At 35.5% G+C, this 27,576-nt stretch overlaps 2 protein-coding genes across 5 annotated transcripts in view; one reads left to right on the forward strand and one right to left on the reverse strand.

Annotated features, from left to right (window-relative positions):
• Positions 1–27,576, reverse strand: part of Cdk8 (cyclin dependent kinase 8) — a 101,064-nt gene that overhangs the window by 28,512 nt on the left and 44,976 nt on the right. For 3 of the 4 annotated variants that reach the window (XM_048341614.1, XM_048341613.1, XM_048341611.1), the window contains exons 3-4: positions 26,906–27,016; positions 15,133–15,273 (exon numbers count right to left, since the gene is read on the reverse strand). In XM_048341614.1, coding sequence (XP_048197571.1) covers positions 15,133–15,273; positions 26,906–27,016 — 252 coding nt within the window. Of the gene's footprint in view, positions 1–15,132; positions 15,274–26,905; positions 27,017–27,576 lie in introns of those variants that run through there. The other variant, XM_048341615.1, reaches the window with a different exon arrangement.
• On the forward strand, positions 14,492–14,760 carry LOC125348406 (60S ribosomal protein L39-like). The gene has a single exon (XM_048341616.1). It carries the CDS (start codon positions 14,548–14,550, stop codon positions 14,701–14,703), a length of 156 nt encoding a protein of 51 aa, XP_048197573.1. The 5' UTR covers positions 14,492–14,547; the 3' UTR covers positions 14,704–14,760.

Genomic DNA, 27,576 nt, shown 5'->3' on the forward strand with positions numbered 1-27,576 from the left:
ATACGAGGCGAACACTTTACCACTAGGCCATATTCCTAGCCCCACTTGGTATATTTTAAACTGACGATATCTAGTAGTTAACATACTTTTTATGCTTTTATAAACAAGTTTGCCAGTTTTGTTGTATTCTAATCGACAAATGTGGAATTTGTACATCTGTGAATACACAGTATACTAAAATACATTAAAGTTCAAAATAATTAAATAGTTAGATTAAAACCAAAGATTGGATTCCATGAAATGCATTTTCAAAAGCTAAGATCTTTTCATTAATACAGTGGTAAGTTATAGAAACCATTATTTTGTCTTTAGTAAGGTTTCATACCCCACCCCACCACACCCATTCCCATCATGGGTCTTCTTATGTAGCTCAAGCTAGCTTTGGACTTTAATCTTCTTGCCTTTGCTTCACCAGTGCTGGAGTTTCAGGTGTGCGTATCACCATGCTTGGTTTTAAATATTTTTACTTTATGTAAGCTTTTTATAAGTTTTTGGCTAAAAATTAAGTTGGAGATGTCCGCTTTTGTGCTTCAAATTTAAGAATATCTTTTAGTATATACTTCTGCTGAATAATTTGAAATGATTTTTTTTGTAATATGGTAACAGTAAATTATATTTCTAAGGTTTTTTTATGTTGACCTATACTTGATTTAGTGTGATTTATCATATTTTCTTCTTTTAGTCACTATTGGATATACTCTGGTAATATTTTATTTTATGTATATTCTCAAATGAGATTAGCCAGTAATCTGTTTTATACTGTCTTTGTCCTGCTTTGTTGTCATGGGTATAAAGCCTCAAAATATGATTTTTATGATTTGCAAACTATAGGAATTGTTTGTTCTTTGGAAGATTGGTAAAAGACATCTGTGCCACTTAACATGATGCATATCTGTAACCCCAGTACTTGAGAGTTCTAGTGAGTTCCCGGTTAGCCTGGCTTATAAAAAGATCCTGCTCAAAAAATGAAACACACACACACACACACACACACACACACACACACACACACACACACAACTGGAAGAATCTTACCTCTGATACACTGGAGTAAGAATGGATGATGATTTGATCTCCTAAGGGTTAGTTACTTATCTGGGTATTTTATAAGACTCTGGATTAAATAAGCATTCTAAAAATGAATACAAATTACCCTAACTGGCTCTATCAGAGAAAAACTAAACAGGATGAGTAACTGCTGTAGAAATAAACATATCTGTCATAAAAAGGGGCAAGTTCAAATGGTTTGGTACACAGATTCTTTAAGAAAGAAAAAAAAAACAGATAATCTTACACTGTTGAAACTTTTAGAAGTATAAAAGAAAATTCCCTTAATAAGAAAGAACAGAAAGAAAGAACATATAAAACTTGATAAAGGGAATGCTTTCATCAACCAGTCCAAGAAGTTCACCTGCAAAGAATGTGCCAGGTATGTGCAGTTAAATGAGCAGCTTAATGAAATGAACAAGGTAAGTCTGCATAATTACAATGCTTAATATACAGAGGCTAAACCCCTCAGGTGCAGAGTGTAGCTCAGTGGCAGATTACTTGCCTAGGATGTGGAAGACCCTGGGTTTAATCCCTAGCACAGCAACTACCAATACCACCCATACCCTACTATTCTATTTAAGGGTTATGGATGCAGTTCGTGGCAGAGTGACTGTCTATGCACAAGGTTCTGAGTTTGACTCAGCAACACACGCATGTATGCATGCACACACACACAATTTTAAAAAAAAGCTTGAAAGGTTAACCCAAGGTTGCATAGTAAAGTTGTAGAATTTCCCAACAAAGCTCAGGCCCAGTATAGTAAGGGTTTAATTTTTCCCATGGCGACTGAAAATCCAAGGTTGTCTATTGCTCCCTACCATATGCAATCATTTTTCTTCTTAGAATTTTTCCATTTGTTATTTATTATATCTCCCTACTTTTCACCTACATTTCCTTATATTTAAAATGAAGACTCAACTGATACCTGATTATCCCAGCTGGTGTTAATCAGATGGGAAAAGAATAAAAGGGCAGACCAATAAAAGACCAGGCTCAAATGATGAGTGCTGCAGATTTTTTTTTTTTTTTTTTTTTTTTTGCCAGTCCTGGGGCTTGGACTCAGGGCCTGAGCACTGTCCCAGTTTCTTTTTACTCAAGGCTAGCACTCTGTCACTTGAGCCACAGTGCCACTTCTGACCGTTTCCTATATATGTGGTGCTTGGTAATCGAACCCAGGGCTTCATTTATACAAGGCAAGCACTCTTGCCACTAGGCCACATTCCCAGCCCCAGATTACAAATTTTGAACTCTTATCTTCTAAAAGACTAAAAAGCTGTTAACACTAAGTCCACTCTCACAAGACAGAAACTTAGCCATAGCAGAAATGTTTAGGCATTGTTATTTGCTGAAGGTATTTTATTCCAAGAACCACCACCAAATAAGACTAGAATGGTCACATCTAAGTAAGATGCCTTCCACTTCAAGTACAGGAAATCAAGGGAGATAAAACTAGCCTTTAATCCAAATGATGTAAGATGTTTATGTAATGATTTTTAGTTTGGAGTAAGGCAAATTAACCTTCTTCTACCTTCTATATTTCTGCTTAATTGACATCTTAAACTGTACTTGAAGTACATGTGTATTTGTGATCTGAGAAGACTATAAATTCAAAACTACAAGTACTCAGCTATTTGAGATGGGTACCAGTGGCTCAGACCTGTAATCCTAGCTACTCAGGAGGCTGATATGACAGGCTTGTGTTCATAGTCAGCCCCAGCAAGAAAGTCATGAGACTCTTATCTCCAGTTTAATACTCTAAAAGCCAGAAGTAGAGCTGTGGCTCAAGTGGTAGAGTGCTAGCTTTGAGTAACAAACCTCAGGGACAGTGCCCAGGCTCATAGTTGAAGCCCCAGGACCAGCATGCTTAAGTGATAATTATTCCTTTTGTTTCTCTTGTTGGTACAGGTACACTGGCACTCTACCACTTGCCCTGGTTTTTTGTTAGTTATTTTGGAAATGGAATCTAGAGAACTCTTCTGCCCACACTGGCCTCAAACCTTTATCCTCCAGATCTCAATAATAAGGGTGACAGGTGTGAATCTGCTGTTAGTGCCTAGCACTAACAATTTTTCTTTTCCAACCTAATGTACACTAAACTACATTGAATATTTTATGTGCAAAGGTTAAGAGACTACATCAACATTTTCCTCAGTTTTCTGGTTTAGATGGAAACAAATTTTCCCCTAACTGTAACAATAATGTATATTAAGTATAAAACTACTCATATAATACTACCCATATTTAATATAACCTATTTAGAAAAATTTATTCTCTAAAAAACTATTGGCATTCTAAATAACTTTATTGCTATAAAGATAATTGCATAAAATGTTAAAGTACTAATATTTCAAATAAAGTATTTTCAAAGATTTGACTTTCTTCCTTGATGTTCTTTTTCTCTAACTCTCAAATGTCTTCTGAAAACTATTACAGTGGCTTTCAAATCCTTTTAAGCCCATAGGGACAAAATATTTTATCCCAAGACAATATATACAAGTGAGATAAAAATTTCATGAAACAGTAACTTCCCTTAGTAGCAATAATGCATTCTGTTTTACTTCATTTAAAAAAAAAAAGCACAAAAGCTGTTTTTTTTCTGTTTGCTTTCCTAACTAGATTACACCTTCAGCCTGCAGTTCAAAAATGATTGAAAAAATTGTAGCAAAGCTGGACTACCGGATTTAATCAGTTGTCACACTCTTTGCTTCTCTGTCAGTGATAAGGCTGAACAGTTAAAAAAAAAAAAAAAGAACTCCAAGCAAAAACGAAGTATTAAATATTAGTATTAGCAAATAAAATAAAAGTTTTTACTCTGCCAAACTCTCGGGAGAATCAGATTCAAACCTCCTCAATAATTCATCATGCTATCATCAATTCATAATAAGATGTCTTGATAATGTGTGTTCACATGAAACTGAGGTTGGGTTCCTGGCTTACTCTGAGATTTTGATATTACTTAATGATTGCTAGGAAACCAACATATCATATCCTTCACCGAGGATAGCTAAAGCCCAACCACGTGATTTCAAGTTAGCCAGTATAATTAAAATAATCTATAGGACAGTAGCACCACAAGATTTTTTTAAATGTGTCAGATCCTGAAGATGTTAGAATCTTTTAGATATGCTTATGTAGGGGTGAAGTGGTCAATTTCACATTCTGTACTATTCAAGGAAATCTCTGTAAAAACTTCCTTCTATAAATTTCCATTATAACATTAAAAAAAGTATTAACAATTGGTTGAGATAGATGCAACAGGTGATTATATATATATTTATATATACACATACATATGTATACATAGTAAGTATATGTAAATAAATATGTAACTATATGTGTAAGTACATCTCTCTATATATAGCTATATAATGTTAAACACCATTAAATACAAGGTCAAAAACAATCTTATGTGTCTTACTTAGAAGTAATTACCACTATGATAAAACCATTAAGAAAATCATTCAAATACAATTTTGATATTGGGTATTTTAAGAACTAAAACATGGGGCTGGGAATATGGCTTAAAGGTAGCCTAGCATGCATGAAGCCCTGGGTTCGATTCCTCAGTTCCACATAAATCGAAAAAGCCCAAAGTGGTGCTGTGGCTCAAGTGGTAGAGTGCTAGCCTTGAGCAAAACAAAGCCAGGGACAGTGCTCAGGCCCTGAGTCCAAGCTCCAGGGCTGGCAAAAAAAACAAAAAGTAAAACACATTAATAACTGTAAGAGAACTTTATAAATACTGTGGTGGTTGATTTTAGGTTTTAGTTTGACTGAATAAAGATAGTTAACCGATTGGTAACATATGAATTCTGATATGACAAGAGTATTTCCAGAAGAGACTATCATCTGAATTAGGAAGATCAGACCCTCATATAATTGGATGGTTATTATTCAATGAGATGATGGTCCAAACAATACTAAAAGATGAGGAAAGGCAAATTCTTTGTTGTTGGAATGCCCTTCTCTCATCCTTGACCATCTATACTTACTACTCCAGGTTCTCCAGCCTTTGATATCCAGAATTTGCATAAGCAGCTTTCCCAGGTCCTCAGCACTTAACGCTTAGACTAAGAGTCATACAACTGGGCTGGGGATATGGCCTAGTGGCAAGAGTGCCTGCCTCGGATACATGAGGCCCTAGGTTAGATTCCCCAGCACCGCATATACAGAAAACGGCCAGAAGCGGCGCTGTGGCTCAAGTGGCAGAGTGCTAGCCTTGAGCGGGAAGAAGCCAGGGACAGTGCTCAGGCCCTGAGTCCAAGGCCCAGGACTGGCCAAAAAATAAAAAAAAAAAAAGAGTCATACAACTAGCTCCTCTTTTGTAGGCCTTTGAAACTGGACTGAGCCATGAGGCCAGATTTCCTGTTTCTCTAGCATTCAAGTGGCATATGGTGGGACTTCTCAGCCTCCATAACTGTATGAGTCAAATCCTTTTAAGTAAAGCCCTTACAATCCCATCCATCCATCCATCCATCCACCCACCCACCTACCCAACCCATCCATTCATCCATTCATTTTATTGGCTCTATTCCCCTAGAAAACCCTGGTTAACAATGATAGTTACCTAAAATTAATAATAAGCCAATCATGTAATTACTATTTGACTTGCAAATAACTTCTTAGAAAACAAATCAAAAGGCTACATCTCTAATATTTAGACTTTAAATATGAACTGTATTTAAAAAGCAAAATAAGACAAATAATAGAATTTAATAATTTTAAAGAAAATACCCTGAAAAATTAGCAACACTGAGCTGAAAATTAAAGTATATTATGACCCATAACAAACTTGGTTAGAAATATGTATTGTAAGAGTTAAATAAGAGAGCTGAAAATTCAGAGCACCAGGGGCTGGGAATATGGCCTAGTGATAGAGTGCTTGTCTCGTGTACATGGAACCCTGGGTTCGATTCCTCAGCACCACAAATATAGGGAAAGCCAGAACTGGTGCTGTGTCTCAAATGGCAGAGAGCTAGCCTTGAGCAAAAAGAAGCCAAGGACAGTGCTCAGGCCCTGAGTCCAAGCCCCAGCACTGGAAAAAAAAAAAAAATTCAGAGCACCTCCTACATTTTAAAGACAGGCACTGCAATTAAAGAACAATTTACACAAAAAAGACCATATGATTCTTTTGTTTCAAGTAAAGGATGTATGTTAACTATGATGGCAATGTTTCAATTATTAAGATTAAATGTTAAAAATGGGAAAAATAAAGGACATGAGAGAATAACAAGACAAATGGGAAAAGGCAAAGCAAATAAGTTTCACTTGGGGAAACAAAAATACTAGGTAGAGTGATAAAAAGAGATCAGTAGAACAATATTATTAACTGAATGATCTAAACAGAATTGAAAGAACTGAATTATCTTAGGTGGTAAGAAGGTATTTATTGGTTGAAAGGATTTAAATGCAGTAGAAATGGAAAAGAAACAACATTGTACACCAAATCACTGCAGTAAGTCAAATCAGAGATAAAAGGGGTATAAAAAGAAATGCAATGATATATACAATGTCTACAGATATAAAAGACTAGAAAATAGCCTATACAAGAAGCTTTGAAAGTCACATTATCTCCTGTTATAAAGTGATCTACTTCATTCATCCAACAAACATAAGCAAAATTGTATGCTCAGACTAGGCATTGATGCAAGGTACTGAATGGGATTCAAATATATAGTAAACCATAGTTATTATCTCCTGGAGTTTATAAGTGGAGAACGTTTTACCAAAGCAAGTTCAATTTCCTGTGGGAAGCTCAAAGTATCAAGTAAGATTTTAGATGAAAACATTTTTACTTCCAGTAAGTATAAATACAACTGGCTTACTTGAAAGAAGTATAGGCCTTAAAAGATGAAGAGCTGAGTGCTCACGGCTCATGTCAATAATCCTAGCTTCTCAAGAAGCTGATATCTAAGGATCATGATTCGAAGCCAGCTCCCAAAAAGATGAAAAGAATTTGAAATATGGAGGTGAAGGGGGGAGGAGGAGGAAATTTAAGCAGGCAGGGCAAACTCAAAGAGGTTGCTAAAAAGTAAGTTTAAAGAATGACAGAGGGAAAGCAAAAAGAAATCTAAAGCACACTACAGAATTAGTTTTCACTGGAATTCATAAATACTACCATACTTGACAGCATGTTTCAAAATTTTAATTTACCACAGGATTTTTTCTTTAAAAAAAATTAACTTTGGTTGCTCTCAAAATGGCCACCACTAATGTTAATAAAAATCCTTTCATACCCTTGTCATGTTTCAACTCTACCCTAGAAAACCATATTTTCTAGATAACAAGATATCACTAATAAATCAAACCTGGGCTGCTTCACAGAAAGTGTAAAATTTTAGGGCATTTCATGTCTTTTTTTTTGGGGGGGGGGGCAAGTCCGGGGGGTTGAGCTCCAGGCTTGGGCGCTTGTCCCTGAGTTTTTCCACTCAAGGTTAATGCTCTATTGCTTGAGCCAATGCTCCACTTATAGCTTTTTGGTGATTAATTTGAGATAAATGTTTTCAGGGGCTTTCCTGTCCAAGCTGGCTTTGAACGAAGATCCTCAGATCTCAACCAAGGACTACAGGTGTGAGCCACTGGTGCCTGGCAGGGTCTGTCTTTTTATTTAACTATGCTCAGAAAAACCACCACAGGCTAACAGACTTCAAATCTTACTTTGGACCACTTAAACATACTTTTACCCCAATGTAGTTTGATAAAATATGCATGATATAACTTTACCATCTTAAGTATTTTAAATGTATAGTTCAGTGGTATTACATTAATATGCTATACAATAATCACAACATCTCCATAATTTATCTTATAAACTAAAACTCCGTACCCACTAAATAGCTTCCCATTGCTTCTTCCACATAGCCCTGACAACCACTCTACTTTCTGTCTCTATGATCATGACTATTTCAAGTATCTCATAATAAAATCATACAATATTTGTCTTCTCCTTATATAGGCTTATTATTTCACTGACACTGTAGGTAGGACAGAATCTTCTTCTTTTAAGGCTAATATTTTATTATAAATACAAAACATTTTATTCATCCATCAGTCAATGGACATTAGGGCTGCTTTTACCTCCTTGCTATTGTTGATAAAATATCATTCTGGATATTTTTATGAAGCTATTTTTTTTTGGGGGGGGCCAGTCCTGGGCCGTGGACTCAGGGCCTGAGCACTGTCCCTGGCTTCCTTTTTGCTCAAGGCTAGCATTCTGCCACTTAAGCCACAGTGCCACTTCTGGCCGTTTTCTGTATATGTGGTGCTGGGGAATCGAACCCAGGGCCTCATGTATATGAGGCAAGCTCTCTTCGCCACTAGGCCATATCCCCAGCCCCTTATGAAGCTATTTTTGAACAAAATTTACATTTAAATCAGTGAACTTCTGAGGACCAAAGATTGCTCTCCACCCATTTCAGACCCAAAGGTCTGTATGTTAAAGGATCAGCCCCCAGGGTACAACTTTGAAATAGGTGATATTTTTAGAAAGGGGGGGGGTGAGGAGTAGAAGGTCATTAGGTCATTGAAGACAGGCCTATGAATGTGATCTTGGGGCCAGTATATCCATATCTCCTTCCTCTTTTGCTGCCCAACTTGTGGTATAGATATCTAACCATTCATTAGGTATCATTGACATCCAATGCCTCTGCCATCAGAGGCTCAAAGTGAGGCTCAAAGTAGTAAGGCCATCAATCACAGACTAGAAGCTCCCAAATCATAAGCCTTTTTCAATTAAGAAGTCAATGACCTCATGTACTTTATAATAGTTCTAAGCTGACTAATATACCTGGTTAGTGTGAGTAGGCCTCATCCAATTGATTGAAGGACCTAAAAGAACAAAGACTAACTTTCCACAGGTAAAAGAATTTGGACTTGAACTTTGGATTCAAGCTTTTACCTAGGTCTCTAGCAGGGAGTCTAATCTGGATTTTGGATTAACCAAGTCCCCCCAAGTGATATGAGCCAATTTCTTAAAATAAACTGCTATCTCTACACATACATATCCAGTTGGTTCTAGACTGTTAGTCAGACTGTTTCCACTGCCTAAGGACAAAAGTAAAAGAAAAAAAAAGAGGCAAACAAAAGGGAAGTGTAAAAACAATGGAACACATACTTTAAAAAAAAGTAAACAAGAAAACACTTATACTTATGTCCTGATTACCACTCTGGGACTAAAAATACTTCCAGAATTAATAAATTTGTTTCCCACCATGAATAACAAATTTCATTTCCTGATCTGATACTATTTGATGCTAATAGTGACTAGATAAATCTTTATTCAATTGACTAATATAAAAAGCTCAACTACATATGTTAAAGAATATATTTATTAGTATTTTTATGTAGAACTCCCCTATGACCCAGCAACCCCACTTTTGGGTATTTATCCAAAAAACTACAAACAAAATCAAAGTAAAGCCACCAGCACAACAATGTTCATTGCAGCGCAATTTGTCATAGCGAGAATCTGGAACCAACCCAGATGCCCCTCCGTAGACGAATGGATCAGGAAAATGTGGTAATATACACAATGGAATTTTATGCCTCTATCAGAAAGAATGACATTGCCCCATTTGTAAGGAAATGGAAGGACTTGGAAAAAATTATACTAAGTGAAGTGAGCCAGACTCAAAGAAACATGGACTCTATGGTCTCCCTTACTGGGAATAATTAGCACAGGTTTAGGCAAGTCACAGCAGAGGATCACAAGGCCCAATAGCTATACCCTTATGATCACATAAGATGATGCTAAGTGAAATGAACTCCATTTTATGGAAATGATTGTTATATCACAGTTGTAACTACTTTCAACAGCCCATGTGTATCTGTAGTTTCTACTATTGATGATGTTCTTGTATCACCTTCTTGTGATTGTATCTACACTATCTATGTAATCATATCTGAGTGAATGTGAAACAGTGTGTACTGATATTTGAATTAGGAAATTCAAAGGGAATACCAAAATAGAGAGACAAAGGATAAAATAAGAGAAACAACAACAAAAGTAATACTTGCAAAACTGTTTGGTGTAAGTGAACTGAACACTGCAGGGGGGGAAAGGGGTAGGAGGGAAAGGGGTATGAGGGACAAGGTAACAAACAGTACAAGAAAAGTATCCAATGCCTAACGTATGAAACTGTAAACTCTCTGTACATCAGTTTTATAAAAAAAGAATATATTAAAAAAAGAATATATTTATTAGTATTTTTAATTTAAGAAACATGATTTTATTAAAAAGTTCGGTGACATCCTGGGATATTATTAAATGTTTTCAAAATATGTGTGTACCAATTAGCTACCATAATAAATCAGTTTCTTGTGGCAAGTCAGGACTTCAACCAATTGATCAAATTCAGAACACAAGAAACCTACGAAAATCAGTTAAGGTCATCTTTGCCACAATTTACATTTAAACTTGCAGATAATATAATGAACTATTAAGTTTATTTATTCTGATTAGGTAAGTTTCGTCTCAAATATATTTGACAAGATAAATTTTAAAACTTACATAGATCTTAGATAATATTGCTGATAGTAAATATCATATTACCACATGCATTTGTATTATGTATAGTTTTAAAAATCTATGTAATATAAAACTGAAAAGTATAATTTTTAACTGGCAGAAAGACATTCATTTTTTAAAAAATGAGTCTTTCCTTTAGAGACAAATTCTTGGCACTTGTAGCTCACACCTCTAATTCTACCTACTCAGGAGAATGAGATTTGATCATCACAGTTCAAAGCCAGCCTAGGCAAGAAACTGTGAGAATTCTTTTCTCCATATAACTACTAAATAGCTGGAATTGAAGCTGTGGCTCAAGTGGCAGAACACCAGCCTTGGGCAAAAAAACTAAAGGATTGTGCCCATGTTGGGGATTCATCTTGGCCTTAAGGGGGGGAAAGGCGAGGAGAGCGCTCCTGAGACACCGCCCTCCCCCAGCCCTGGGGCAGTGTGGAAGTGAGCCACCCCTATCTCCTTCTGGGTCCAGAACCAGAAGGGGTAGCTTTGAGACCATCCCCCACCTTGCGCCAGGGAGCACACAGGGCGGTACTATAGGAAGTGACATTAGCCCATGAGGGAGGTCCTTGGGAGCTGCTCTTGGACAGACAAGCTCGCCAGCCTATCGCAGCTCATGCTCAATCCTCGTCATCACTACTATATTACTGTAAGCCCCTTCAGAATGAACTGGATTGCTCTCCGAAGCGTCTCTGAGATCCGTCTGCGCCTGGCTTCCTTGGTGGGTAAGGAGGGAGGAAAAGGGGATCTCGTTCGGCCACATGCACCTTAGGCTAGCCCGTGTCCCTCGCTCCACCTCGGCCGCCTGCTGGTCAGGTGTCCAGGGGAAAGGGTGAAAAGGGGAGCACTGATAAGGTAGTAAGCTTAGCATCCCCACACCAGGGGAGGTAAATCTAGCCCGACAGTGCCCAAACTCTTGAGTTTAAGCCCCAATACCTGCATCAAAAAACAAAAACAAGCCAGGTTCAGGTGGATCATGCCTGTAATCCTAGCTACTCAGAGGCTGAGATATGAGAATCTTGGTTGATATCTAATCCTGGGCAGGAAAGTCCATGAGACTCTTATCTCCAATTAACTACCAAAAAGTTGGAAGTGGAACTATGGCTCAAATGATGGAGTGTTAGCCTTGAGTAAAAAGCTCCGGGACAGCTGAAGCCTTGGGTTCAAGCCCTACGTCCAGCACTAAAACCAAAACCAAGAGACAGAAACAAACAAGATTTGAAAGGACAATCAGAACCAGTAACAGCACTACAGACAGAGTCTATCATTCTTATGAAATAATGACTGAGAAACAGAAAGGTTAGGTGCTTAGAAAGGACACTACAAAGACACACACAAAAATACAGGATATATGATTTCAACTAGATAAATCAAAGGAATAGACATTACATTATTATTATTTAGAAAATGTTTCAGATAGAGAATTAGCCAGATAGCATGGCACAATAAGAGAAATAGTGGCATGGGACAAATCTTTTAGAATGGCCAACACAGTGACAATGAAAGTAGTAATTTTTAGTATGCTTTGTTATTTTTTAAAAAGCATCCAAAGAGAATGGATTTTTATTACCTATACTTAAGGGGCACTTATGCTCTAGGAGGCTTCAATATTCTCTATTATCCCAATGTCAAAGAAAATGTGAGCTATACCAATATAAAGAGCTTCATTCAAAGAGAAAAAAAAAAGCCTATTTTTACTGACTAGACATTTGTATATTTTAAATGAAAAAAAAATTACACAAAAAGAAAAACTCAGCACTATCTTAGCACAACTGAATGCATAAAAAGGGGAGGATGTCCTTTATTAGCCAGAGTTTTTATTCTTTTTTTTTCCACTGATGAATTTGTTTAATTTTTATTTTTCATTTATTTTTTCCTTTTTTGTTATTGTAGAGCTGGTCTATAGAGGGGTTACAGTTACATGAATCAGGTAATGAATAATTACTACACTTTGTTTTGAACCATGTCTCCCCTTCTGTTGCTCTCTCCCAGTTTCTCCCTCCCATCCTACCCACAACACATCCAGTTCATTTTCCAATTGGTGTCCAGTGAGTACCACTGCTGCAAAAAGAATTGCTGTGTTTGGGGGTTTGTTTGTTTGTTTTTTCTTCTCTTTTGTCAGTCCTGGAGCTTGAACTCAGGGCCTGAGCACTGTCCTTGGCTTCTTTCTGCTCAACTTGAGCCACAGCACCACTTCTGGCTTTTCCTGTATATGTGGTGCTGAGGAATCGAACCTAGGACTTCATACATGCTAGGCAAGCACTTTACCACTATGCCACATTCCCAGCCCCTGGTTTGTTTTTTTTGTTTGTTTTTTTTTTGCCAGTCCTGGGCCTTAGACTCAGGGCCTGAGCACTGTCCCTAGCTTCTTTTTGCTCAAGGCTAGCACTCTGCCACTTGAGCCACAGCGCCACTTCTGGCCATTTTCCGTATATGTGGTGCTGGGGAATTGAACCCAGGGCCTCATGTATAGGAGGCAAGCACTCTTGCCACTAGGCCATATCCCCAGCCCAGCCCCTGGTTTTTTTTGTTGTTGTTTGTTTTCTTTTAACTGTAGGGTTGTTTTGGTTTTTTTTTTTGTCTTTTCTTTTTTGGTACTGGAGATCGAACCCAAAACATTGCACTTGATAGACAAGAGCTTTGCCACTGAGCTACATCCCAGCCCTTTTAATTCTTTCTCTATTATTATTTACTTGTAACAAAGGGGTTATAATTTCGTAAGTTATAAGTACAATGCTTCTTGGTGAATGTTACTCTTTCCTTCATCCCCCCCCCATCCCCATTTTCCATCCCTATCCTGGGGTTTTTATTCTTTTAGAAATCATAAAAAAGGCTGGTAGCTCAAAAGTAGAAATGTTTTACTTAATATTACTATAAACATTAAAATTTATTTTCAGCTTTTCATAAAAAGTCAAAATATTTGTCTTATTTATGTTTTGTAAATCTGTATGTAAAATATTCTACTTCTGTTAAAAATAAAAATGATTCATCCAAATTTCTATTACTAATCCTAATCTACATACTTTATAGGTATGAAGATTAGATATGAGATAGTTACTATGACATTCATTACAAGAAGACTCACTGAAACTAGATTGGCGGTAGTAACTGGAACAACTTATTTGAAGGTAACAGACTGAACATTAGACACAGTGCAGCTTAGGAAGAATATGATGTGGGATGGCTCAGATCAGCTCCTCATCAAGTCTACAGGATTTTTCTATGTGCACATGTGGCTAGAGACAAGATTGTTGATATTCCTGGCATAGAGTATCTAATCTTTTAAAGTACAAGTGATGTTATAAACCTTATTGTAGTTACTACCTTTATAAAGAAAACTATAAAAACACAAAATAATTATGCAATAAGAAAGCAAACTTGGTCTTACTATTTTGTCACTTAAAAATAACAAAGCCAACTTCTGAAGTCTCTAAATTTTCAAAAATACAATGTACCTGAACATGGCAAAATTCCTAACAAAATATTTCAATTATATTAGCAAAGGCTTATTGGCTGACAGGTTATTACTAATAAAATCAGGTTTAGAAAACAAGCAGATCAAATGAATAGTTTCCTTTTCTACCTTGTTAGTATGTAATAGGTGCCAAACTTATTTTCAAGTTATTTATAAATATTAATTTTTAGTGTCTTTCTGGCACCTAATAACCAACTTTAAATAAGCCAATGCTTCTTTTAAGAATTAGAAAGGGGGGGCTGGGGATATGGCCTAGTGGCAAGAGTGCTTGCCTCCTATACATGAAGCCCTGGGTTCGATTCCCCAGCACCACATATATAGAAAACGACCAGAAGTGGCGCTGTGGCTCAAGTGGCAGAGTGCTAGCCTTGAGCAAAAGGAAGCCAGGGACAGTGCTCAGGCCCTGAGTCCAAGGCCCAGGACTGGCAAAAAAAAAAGAATTAGAAAGGGGCTCTTCAGCTTTTGTTCGCCATCGTGGTAACTGCGCCTATCTGTGCTTCTAATCATGTCTTCTCCCAAGACTTTCAGAATCAAGCGGTTTCTGGCCAGGAAACAAAAGGAAAATCGCCCCATTCCCCAGTGGATTTGGATGAAAACTGGTAACAAAATCAGGCACAACTCCAAGAGAAGACACTGGAGGAGAACCAAGCTGGGTCTGTAAGGAATTGCACCAGATGCCCACATATTTATGCTCTTCCATGAACCAGTCAAGCCGAAACGTCAATACTGCCTGCCTGGACTGACAGTTGGGCATTTTAAACTGATATTTCTTTGGTTACTTTAAGAATGGGCGCAGTAATAAATATGTGAAACCTTACATTTATTTGAAAAATAAAAAAGAATCAGAAAGGGAAATAAATGTGTCTTCTTTCACCTTGCAGTAATGACCAGCTAGTGCATGTGAGAGAAATAAAGTACATTATATAAAAGACAAAGTGATATGCCATGTTCAAAATTATAGAACTCAAAATTCCCTACATAATAAGGTCTATAGGCAACTACTTATGGTACCAATGCCTACAGACAACTAGGAAAATGTACAAAAGTAAATGCTTTTTTCTAATTTGAACAGAGGTATAGGTCAACTTACCAAATCCCTGTGCAACACCCAGTTAGCATGTAGATAGTGAATCCCATCTAGGATCTGATATAATAGTGACTTCACCATTCCCCGAGGTAACTGAACTGGCTTTTTGTTTGCTTTAGAGGCTCTGTGAAACTTGATTATATGCTGAAAGAGAAAATATTACAAGAATTAAAGAAAAGATAATCTGAATATTTTAACAGGAAACATATACACACAAATATGCAAGGATCCCAGAGGTGATGTGTTATTTCATTGTTCTGAATAATGTAAGTTTAGAATTCTGTAATAACTGAACCTACAGTGTTTCAGAAAATAAAAGGTGAAAATAAAATCACAGGAAATAGTGTTTTTAATATAAGCTTAATTACTTTCAGAGTATACTTGATCGGTTTTTTACATAAGGATTTTCAGGAACAGAATAATTTTCAATTCTAACATGAAAGGGGGAAAAAAAAACCCAAAGTAAAAGAGAAACTTCTGGCTGGCTAGCACAAGAAATACTTCCATAAAATACACAAAAACATTTTAACAAGCAAAATGATCAATTCTCCTGTGTATATTTAAAAATGTCAAAGATTCAAAGAAAATTTAAGTTGGTATCATTCACCAAAGCTCTATCTGTATGTTGTCACTGTACATCTGATAAAACCAAGCACAAAATTATTTTTAAAAATTACTTTACAAAATGGAGTTGGCTTCTCACTCCTGCAATCCTACCTACTCAGGAGGCTGAGATATGAGGATTGTGGTTTGAACCCAGCCTGAGCAGTAAAGTCTATGAGATTCTTATGTCCACTAAATTATAAGAAAAGCAGATATGGATCTGTGGCTCAAGTGGTAGTCTTGACTAAAAGTAGCTTAAGAAAGAGCACAAGTCCTGAGTTCAAGCCCCAGAACACGTGCATGCGCACACAAACATGCACACATGCGCGTGCACACACGCACACACACGGAATGATTTTGAGTTGTAAACATTGCTAATAAGCAAATGGGACAGTAGGGATCTTGAGGTTCTTTTCACTTCTGACAGTCCATAATGATGTTGATGATGACAATGACAATAACAAATAGCAACAACAGTGGTCAGCCCTTGTATTCTAATGTCTTGGGCCTTTTTTCCACTCTTGCCAGGGACTTGATGGGATTGTATTCCCGCCCCCCCGCCCCCCCCCCCCCAATCAGTGAGTGAACTTATCTCAGTCACTTCTGGGTAGAATCTTCTTTTTTTTATTTGTTTTATTTATTTAGTTGTTTATTAATTTTGTCAGTCCTGGGGCTTGAACACAGGGCCTGGGCACTGTCCCTGAGCTTCTTTGTGCTCTGGGCTAGGCTAGCACTCTACCACTTGAACTACAACCTGGGTAGAATCTTTAAAAGCCGTATGATGCATACCATATTCTTTTCTCAGTATATAATTTGCATGTGTTTAGAAGCCAAGGAACCAATTTGGATACGTATTATGATTCAGAAATAAACTTTTGCTGAATTACAAAAATGAAAAAAATACTTTACAAATAAATGTACATAAAAATATTCAAAGTTTCAAACTTTCCTGACAGGCTTCTGTATCTTAATTAAAGCACTCTTAACTTGCTGGAAAATCTTCACGTTAACTAAGCCTTGTATATTACACCATACACATACACATACACACACACACACACACACACACACACACATACACACATCTGACACTAAAAGCTGAACTGAGCAGACTTGACCAATATTTATAAAGTGTCTATTTATGCATATTCTTGAAATTAATGAACATAAAAATAAGAGGTATTTAATGATATAGGTTAACATTTTTCTTTATAGAATGCCAAATAGTTAAAAAATAAACCACTCAAAAATAAAGAAGATTTATTTTCTAAGGGGAAAAATTGTAGAAAATACCTAGTGAGGAGGTAAAGTGTTATCAGTCAGTGAACATAGTATGATGCATAATTATATTTTAATAGCAATATGCTACTTTAATTTTTCTTCTCAAGATTTTCCTTTATTTATTTTATTACTTTTGCTAGTACTGGGGTTGGTATCAGGGTGTCACACTTGTACGACAATCATTTTATCACTTGAAGCATGCTCCTAGCACACCCAGATTACAGGCATGAACCACCATACTAGGCTCTTTTCAGTCTTTTCCTTTAAGATATTTAATAGAGCTGCAGTGACTTGATAATCTAGATTTTTTTAAACCTGTCTTAAAGTATAATGACATAATCAAGTCTGTGAACCATAACAAAACTACTGGACTGTAGAGTATGTGTGTAACACACACACTCACACAAAAGATTCCATTAGAAAGAACAAAAGAGACATTCGTGTATGGAAAGATAATTAATTACATAATAAATAAAGGTGTAGGTCCTTATAAAGTGAATTATTGTGTTATACAAACAAAAGAAAACTTATTTAGCTTCAATGTGAATTTGTAAGATGGCAATAAAGCAAAAGATATCTCAGCAAAAAGATAGTGCAAAAAACCTAAGTGCAATATAGTTTCTCAAAGTAAAATCACTGAACCTATATATGAAAGTAAACATCACGTATTATCCTGCTAGAAGTCATATTGAATGCAGTTATCTCTTGTGCTCTAACCTGGCTTATTATAAATCTTTCAGACAAGACAATTTGTTTTAAGTTTGGATTTTATGATTGTATTTATGTTAGATGTCAATATAGTGAGGGTGCAATTCAACAGTGGCCACCTGACTTAACAAATATTTCAACAGCAGCCCAACTTGTTTAATATATTTCTTTTAAAATAAAAATGTTCTCAAATTTTCCATTTATTCATTTATTTTATCTATCTATTTATCTAACTATCTAACCTACCTTGGGGATTTAAATGCAGGGCCTGGGCACTGTCCTTGAGACTTTCTGCAATACAACTTGAGCCGCAGTTCTACTTCTTGCTTATTTGACAGTTTTTATTGGAATCTCACAGACTTTCCTGCCCAACTGGCTTCAAAGTGCAATCATCAGATCTCAGTCTCCTGAGCTGATAGTAATATAGGTTTGATCCACTGGTGCCTAGCTTGTTTTTTTTTTGTTTTTTTTTGTTCATTTTTCACTTTTGGTAAGCTTGGGGTTTGAATTAGTATATACACTTCTTAGGTAAGCACTTGTTAATACAGGTTAATGCCCCCACCCCACCAAAAGAAGAGAATGTATAACAACCACAAATCATGGACAATAACTTCATAAAACAGATAAAAGTTTCTATTCTTTGAGATAATTTCTAAAAGAATGTGACTCTAAATCCAATTAGTCAAGAAAATTAGTAAATGAAAATAATTCTTACAAATCTTAAAGCAAATAAAACCTAGGTAAATTTCAGTTCCAAATATCTATTACTTTCTTTGACGTAATAAAAATTTAGCTGTGCTAATATATGAACTGTGGATCAGTATGTATAAGACTGAAATAAACTAGTTTACAGGAGTAAAATAATTACTAAAGAGTTAATGAAATGTAGTAGTGATTGTATTTCAGCTATTTGGACAAGATAAATTTACTTTGTAAAGGTTTTTAATCATCATGTTGCTAAACCAAATAGTTCTTATCACTTAATTCTGAGAAATCTTTAATATGTAGTTGGGTTTGAATTCCTAAAAAAATATTCTTATTAGAGGCCAGACAAAAAATAACTAAAAGCCACAGAAATCATTAGAATCGATTTGCACACTGATTTCATTTGCGGTAGGGCTTTTATCTATTAAAAAAAATTTCCTCTGCAAGAGTAAACCAATTCAAATAATAAAACATTCAATTACTGCTGCTGATACATTAGTAACTGAAAAATACATTAGAACATCAAACATCTTTCATGAATGATACTTAGATTAGTAATAGATTTTACATTTGTATTGTATCATTTGTCTACAAAACTTTCCAACTGCAAAATTATTCCTCAGAAAAGCCCTATTTTAAAAGACAAAGTATTACATTTTACAAATGGAAAAACCACAGCTCAGCATCATTAAGAGACTTTCCTGGCATCACAACACAGACAGTATTAGATCAGAGTCTAGACTTTTATAACACATTCACCTTCCTATGTAAGTATGCTACAGTCTCATTTCAAATCCCATTATACCACAAAAATCAAAGGAAATGTTGCTTATGGTTTTTCTTTCATTAATTCAAAATTTCTATGAAACTATATTTTATAGTTGTCGATATTATTCAGAGTCTTGTTTTCTTTGCTATCAAAGGTCAAACTGTCAGAATCAAAAAGTAATACTGGGAAGGAGCAAGGTAGCAGGTTAAAAGGAGTTACACCATTTATACTTTGTAAATGACAAAAATGCAGTGATGCACAAGTAAACAGATTCAGAAGAGGAAGGGTAAAAGAAAAGATAAACTACAAAGTGTTCAAGGAGATCAAAGAATTTATAGAAAAGAAAACATTGCAAGAAAAGGAATAAGGCATTCTGCACCAGTATCTAGAGTTCTTGGCTGGGGGAGAAGAATCTAAAGTTTGCAGTAACAGTAAAAGCAGATGGTCCCACCAGGGATTACCAAATTCAGCTAAAGGAAAAGTAAATACAACCTGAAAGAAATACAGCTAGCTCGGGGAGCTGAAAGTTGGGACCAATCTGATGTGAGAAACTGGGACTTTGGGGGAACTAAGACATTCTGGGAATTCCCACTGGACCACCGAGCAGAGAGGGACCTGGGAGTAATTGTTAAGTACCACACTGGAAAAAAACCGCAGTTTCTCAAAAATATGGCACACACATGGGCCACATCACTAGGCTACAGAAGCTCCAAAAAAAGTCTGGCATAGCCCACTATTAAATAAAGACAAGCTTAGCACTCTAGGTAACTAGTAACTTAGCAGCCTCAGGACTCCCTGCTGTTTCAGAGGAATCAGCTTCAAGTCCAAAGATCCAATTCCACTATGAGATGATCTGGGAGAAGCAAATCCCTTAAACGCAGACCTAAAGTAGACTTTTACATCCTCAGGTAATCTATGTGTTGTTTATGAGACTGATCTTCTGATTTTGGCTCAGTTGTTTTGAGGGTTGTAATTTGTTTAACTGAATGTTTTAAATCTGTTTTTTTAAATCAGATAAAGGCAATTTTACTTTTAATTTCTACATTTTAGCATTACCTGCTATCCTTTCCCAACTAAACTCATATTTTGCTTTTGAATCCCATTACTTTTCTTCTCTTTCAAATCATAGCTTCATCCCCTGTCCATAGCCCTTTCATTTATACCTTCCCTACATCTTATTCATATTCTTTCCTACTTCTGTTACTTGAATTATTTCTAATTACCCAACTTATGGCTAGCAACTAAATTACCTGAAAATTGCTTGTTTTCATGCTTTTGGCTTACTATATTTTATTTGTTGGCTTTTCTCTTTCTTTTTTTTCTTGTCTTTCTTTTCTCTTTATTAAGCATTGGGGTGGTCTAGTTTTTTCTTTATAATTATGTGAACTTATCTGATTTTCTCGTGTAAAACAAAAGTATCTTTCATTTCTATACATAGGTTGGATGTTACATGGGGAGCCTGACATAATTTAGGAGCAAGGGAACCATGGAATAGTCATTACCTCCACATGGAAAGCCACTTGGAAAACACAACTGTGTAGATTTTAAGGATGTTATTGATAAGGTATAACATGAATCATGAATTAGTAAGATCTGCTTATGATTACAGTCATTTAAAAATACAAGCCAGGAGTCAGTGGCTACTCAGGAAGAATGAGATCTAAGGAAAGCATCTCAAACAGCCCACGCAGGAAAGTCCATAAGACTCTTGACTCCAAAAAGCTGGAAGTGGAGTTGTATATAGCACAAGTGGTAGAGAACTACCCTTAAGCACAAAACCACAGGGATAGCACCCAGGCTCTGAGTTCAAACCCCAGGACCCAACTATACACAATCATTTATTGGAGTCCTCAGGGCACTGAAGTATAATATTATAGAATACATAGAATAAGTTACATTCTTTTGGAATTGAGGCAGACATAGTAGATGCACCTGTCCTAATATTGATACATTTTCTAAGATAAATTTTGAAAGACATTGTTGGAAGTATTAAGAAAGCTTAATGTTAATTAAGAAATCACTCTCAAATAGTGACTGTCAACCTGTACTGTCAGAGTCATGTTGAGAAGTAGACTGTGCATGTTCCTGGGTTTCATCCAGAGTTCAGAATCACTAGGTAAGATCGAAAGAATACTGATTTTAACAGTCTGTTGATGCTCATCAATGAAACTGAGAGAAGCATTGTCTGAGAGTTTCTCCTTCACTTTCTTACTTGCTTTCTTGTTTTCAGTTTAGCTATAATAATGAAGAAACAATTTTGTATATGATTGCTTTACATATTAATATTTATATAAAACAGTATAAATTTTCTGTAAGGAAGTTTCCTTATGGTTTGATAAACTGATAGCTTGTCTAGAAAAGACATTGAAAATTTGGAGAACATTGAAATTTGTTAAATTTTTGAGCTGTTGTACAAGCCCTTATAGGGTATAGTACCCTATATAGGCTCCTGGTTTATTCAAAACCAGCACAAAAGAACTAGAGTTAACTGAAGACTTTAGATACTAGGTTTCTAAAGGTCTGAGACTGATTACTGGTTGGTAAACAGCTGTTCAAATTTGGAAGGTTTTTATTATCTCATGCTATATTTCACTAGTGTATAGAGATAACTCATTTTTGTGCACCATGAATTTCTTTGTACTTACATACCTATTTAACTCTTCTCACTTCACCTAGTCCGCTCCTTAATCCAACAAACATTAAATAAATTTCTGTACTTCAGTCCACTTTCCAATCAGCCTTTCTTTCCCATAATCTTTGCCACCCTGTACAGGTAAATATCTAGTATTAATCCAATAAGACTATAATTCCTCACTTTTGCTTTCCTACTACCACCCTAGGTTGATGAAAGTCTTTCAAAAGCATGAAATATAATAAAATACGATAAAATGATGAGAGAAATAGCAGTGACTGGTGTACATTTGAAAGCAGAAAGCTGTGGCTTATACATGAAAGAATCTATAAAACCAAGCTTCCTCAGTTTGGGTGGAGAAGAATCCCATGATCAGTGTCTTGTGCAAGACTGCCAACTAATATCTAATATGCCAATCCATACAACCAGTCATCACCCTATCTTAACAAAGCTACAAGAAACCAGTACCTGAAATTTTTACAGGAGATTGAAATGTCAACAAATTCTAGAGCCAGATAGATAATTCCCAAAGAAAGATAATAAATTCTTTAACAAACAATGGAACATGTCTCCTTGAAAAAACCAATACCCCACAGTAAAGGACTTAAATGAGATTGAAGAAAAAAGTCCTAACCTAAGTTCAATAAAATAGAAGTAAGAATGGTTAACAAAATAAAGTAGCATATGTTGTTAAAAAAAAGTGTATAGATATAAACAGGATCAAACAATAAGAGAAAATGCACAAACGAGAAATCAAGAGCACAAGAAAATACAACAGGTGAACAAAACCAATGCAAAATATTTCAAACTGAAATGGTGAAAATGAAGAGCTTAACAAATAGTCGAAAGTTTAGGCAATGCAGCAAAAACTGAAAACAAGATTATCAGAAACTGAAGGTAAAACAAAGGAATTATAGCAAGCAATCACTGGAAAAAACACATAGGAAATGAAAAGGTACTTAGAAATATTTAGGTATTGTCAAAAGATCAAACCTACAAATTATGGATAGACAGGAAGAAAAAGTAAAAATTAAAGACATTGAGAATCTATTTTTTAAAAGATAATGGCAAAAAGTTCACCAACTTTTGAGACAAGTGGTACCTACATGAGAGAAGCTTGCAGAACTCTGAACAAGCAAGATTAGAGAAGTACCCCTAGACATTCTAAAGTAAAAAATACTAAATATACAGAAAAAAAAGAAAATGTACTGAAAGCTTCAAAAGAAAAGGGACAAGTTAATTTCATATTAATAAAAAGAACACAATCCATGAAGAGGAATTCACTCTTTTCAATGTGTATGCACAAATAGGAGCATGCCTACGTTCATTAAACAAACGCTGAAACGCATTCATACAACCCAGTACAATAATAGTGGGAGGCATCAATACCAAAATCATACCAATAAACAGGTCATTCAAGTGAAAACCCATAAAGAAACCTCAGGGTTAAATCACACCACAATCAAATGGAATTAACAGAAATCTACAGAGTAGGTAGTAGCACACTACATAGTCTCATCTGTCAAAAAAATTTCTCTCGAACAGATCATATCCTAGGACATATTAGCAAAACATTGCAAATATAGGAAAACAGAAATTATTCCTTATAGTCTATCAGATTATAATAAAATTAAGCTAGAGTTCATCAGCACAAGATATTACAGAAAATACTCAAACACGTAGAGACTGAACAACATGCTGACGAATGACAGGTGGCACACTGAAGAAATAAAGGAGCTGGGTGCCTGTGGCCCATGACTGTAATCCTAATTACTTAGGAGGTTGATATCTGAGGATTGAGGTTCCAAGCCAGCCCAGCAAAAAAGTCTGTGAGACTCTTATCTCCAATTAAATCACTGCTGAAAGCAAGGCTGTGGCTTAAGTAATAGAATGCTAGCCTTGAGCAAAAGGAGCTTATGGACAGCACTCAAGCCCAGAGTTCAAGCCTCAGGACCAGCAAAAAAAAAAAAAAAGACAGAAATAAAGGGAGAAATAATAACATCTCTGGGAACTAATGAAGATGAAATACTTCCCTCTAGAAATTCTTGGAAATAACAAAGACAGTATTGAGAGGAAAACTGACAGCCATGAGTGCCTATGTCTAAAAATTAGAAAGCACTCAAACAAATAGCCTTATGATACAACACAAACTTCTAGTACAGCAGGAACCAACTGCTCCAAATTCGAAAACTCTAGATAGAAATGCTAAAAATGAGGGCAGAGAATAAAGAATTGGAAAACAACAACAACAAAAAAAAAACTAAACAAACCAATGAAACAAAGTCGATTCTTTTAAAGAGTAAGATTGACATTTGGGGCTGGGGATATGGCCTAGTGGCAAGAGTGCTTGCCTTGTACACATGAGGCCCTGGGTTCGATTCCCCAGCACCACATATACAGAAAATGGCCAGAAGTGGCACTGTGGCTCAAGTGGCAGAGTGCTAGCCTTGAGCAAAAAGAAGCCAGGGACAGTGCTCAGGCCCTGAGTTCAAGGCCCAGGACTGGCCAAAAAAAAAAGATTGACGTACCCCTAGGTAATTTTACCAAAAATGGAAGAAATTTAAATCAATCAAATTAGAGATGACAAAGAGAATATCACAACAGATACCAAAGAAATCCAGAAGACCTTCAATGAATAATTTTAAAACCTCCACTCAACTAAGCTGGAAAGTTTAGAAGAAATGGATAAATTTTTAGTTACAGATGACCTATCAAAATGAAATGAAACAATTATAATCCAAATCTAAAATAATTTATGAAACTGAGGCCCAGGGCAAGATAGATTCATGGCACAATTTTAGCAAGTTCGCAAAACACCAAGAGTCCTCAAGTTTTTCCATGAAACAGAAAAAGAAAGAACGTTACTGAAATTGTTCTATGAATAATTTCATAGTGATTATACTCAGTTAAAACTAGTCAGAGAATGTAATAAGAAACAAAGAATTATAGAGCAATTTCAGTGATGAACACTAAGCAAAATTTCTCAATACAATTATTAAAAACAGAATCCAACATCAAAAAGACAATATACCACGATCAAGTTGCTTTCATTCAAAGGATGCCAGCATGGCTCAACATACATAAGTCAATAAATGTATCACACAAACAGTACTGAGAACAAAATCTGAGAACATAATCTCAATCAGAGCAGAAAAATCTATTTTAAGAAAATTAAACATACTTTTATTGCAAAATCTCTGAAAAAAACAGAACACAGAAAATACCGTCATAAAATATAAATAAGACAAGCCTATAACTAACAATATATTAAATGGGAAAAAACTAAAACTGCTTCCCTTAAAGTCAGAAGCAAGCAAGTAAAGGGCATCCACTCTTCCTAGTTTTATTAAATATAGTACAAGAATTACTGAATAGAGCAACAAGATGTCTAGAACTGAAAAATAAAATGGTAGTGGAATACAACAAAATCAATAATCAAAAGTTCATACCTTTTCCATATCAAACAATGAACAGGATTAAGAAAGAAATCAGAAAAAACTATATTCACAATAGTCCCCATTCAGCCAACCAAATAATCCCATACTATTTGTTATTGTAAGAACATAAAAAAAAAAAACAGTGACAACCAATATTAAACATTTAAGCACAGTCCCAACTGAGACACCCATCTCCATGCTTCAGTAACAAGTGAAAAAGAGATGATGGAGAAACGACACTCAAAAGGAATAACCAAGTAAATCTATCAATTTGTAGTTGTTTTGATGACTGCTGGAGCTTTTCTTGTTCAATGCTGTCTACCATGTAAACCAAAGTTCCAGTTCTAGCTTTTTGGTGGTTAATTGGAGGTAAAAGTTATCTGCCTGGTTGGCTTTGAATTACTCACATCTCAGCCTCATGAGTAGCTAAGTTACCGTACAAGCCACCAATGCCCAACTTCATTTTAACAATTTTTAAGTAAACAAATCTATGGCATTAAGTATATTCAATGCTGTACAACCACTTACAACCATTTTAAAAAAAGGAATCATATGGTTTTCAGAAAAATGGATGCAGTTTGAGGACAGGTCAAGCTAAAAACCTCCCCAAATATGAGTTCTCACTCATATGAGGAAGTTAGAACTACAACATATACACATTCATAAACACGTACATACACACGCATATACATTTATATAAGTATATAAGTGGATAAACAGAACATAAATCTAAGATACTACTTAGGAGGAGATGGAAAAAAGGAAAATGAAAAAATTGTAACTTTTAAAATACATTGAGAAAGAATAAATATGGTTGGTATGGACTTTTTGCAATTATAAAAACAGAAACAAGGGACAATCAGAGGAAGTGAAATTGAATAGAATATATTGTAAACGTGTGGAACTGTGATACCCTCCTCTGTATAACTAATGTAAGTTAATCAAAAAAAGAGACTATTAAAAACATGTGAAATTTAAACTTTTGGGACCAACATGATGTCACAATTGGCAAATTCCAAACCATAAACTTTGTTTAATGTGTAAACTTATTCCATATGTCACACAGAATTAACTTCGAGCTCTGTGTTTGGGATGTATATGAAATGTAAACAAATCAATTTCCTGTTTAGATTTGAGTCCAGGACCCATCCTCAGGACTCAGGAAATTGTATATCATTGAAATACTTTTACGTTTGTTTGTTATATGGTAAGCTATTTTGCTTTTTATTGTCAACATATATGCATACACACATTTTAACACAATTAGTAAATTATTATTTTAACAATTTTGTGGGAAACAAGTTCATGGCTTTAAACATATTCTGTGTTGTACATCAATCACTACTACCCATTTTAGGACATATTCATCAACCCCAAAATCTCCAAATATATTTCACCAACCTAAATATCTCCAAATCCGGGGAGAAAAAAAAAAAAAAAAAAGGGGAAACTTGTGGCCCCAACAATTTTGGGTAAAAGATATTCAACCTGTCCTAACAAGGAAAGTATTCTCTCCCTGGTAATTAATCAACTACCTTCTATGGGATGACTTTTATAAATATAAATCTCATATTGTTTTCAGTAACTTTTAAATCCACCTAACTGAAACCAATGGTCATATCTAGAAGCAATTCACCTTACCCAGAGGTCATGTTCAGCATAGTCAAACAGAAGCCATACTTTCCGGTCAGCATGAGACAGAAACACTTTTTGAAGAGAGATGACATTTGGATGCTTCAGCTCTCGAAGTAACTACAAGATAAAGGAGATTTGTTAATTGTTTCTTAACCACAAGAATGTTAAAAAAAAAACACACCAGGTAAGTGTGATGGTACATGCTTATAGTCACAACTACCCAGGGGGAGGCTGAGGCAGAAAGATTACTTGAGACTACAAGTTTGAGGGCACCCTGTGCAATAAAGACAGATTCACTTTCAAAGAAAAGCCATTCAGTAAACAAACCCAACTATTTTTAATTCTAAAAAAACAAAATCAGTGATAACTGATATTAAGCACTTATTAAACATGCATACGATTGAAATACCTATCCTTGTGTTTTAGTGACAAATGAAAAAGATATAGGGGAAAAAGATACTGAAAAAGAATGGCCAAGTAAATATCTGGCTGTTTGGTTGGCTACTTTGCTTTACTTTCTTATTGTGGTCGTATGACATAAAAAGTATATTTTAACAATTTTTCAATGAACAAGTTCATGTTTTTAAACATATTCAGTATTGTATAACAATCACTACTATTTAACATTATTTTCACCAAACCAAACAGAAATTCTGTACCCATTAAACCACAATCCT

The sequence above is a fragment of the Perognathus longimembris genome, chromosome 3 (assembly GCF_023159225.1).
Source record: "Perognathus longimembris pacificus isolate PPM17 chromosome 3, ASM2315922v1, whole genome shotgun sequence".
Classification (NCBI taxonomy): Eukaryota; Metazoa; Chordata; class Mammalia; order Rodentia; family Heteromyidae; genus Perognathus; species Perognathus longimembris.

Coding starts and splice junctions, on each gene's coding strand:
- LOC125348406 (XM_048341616.1), top strand. CDS start 14,548: ATGTCTTCTCCCAAGACTTTCAGAATCAAGCGGTTTCTGGCCAGGAAA.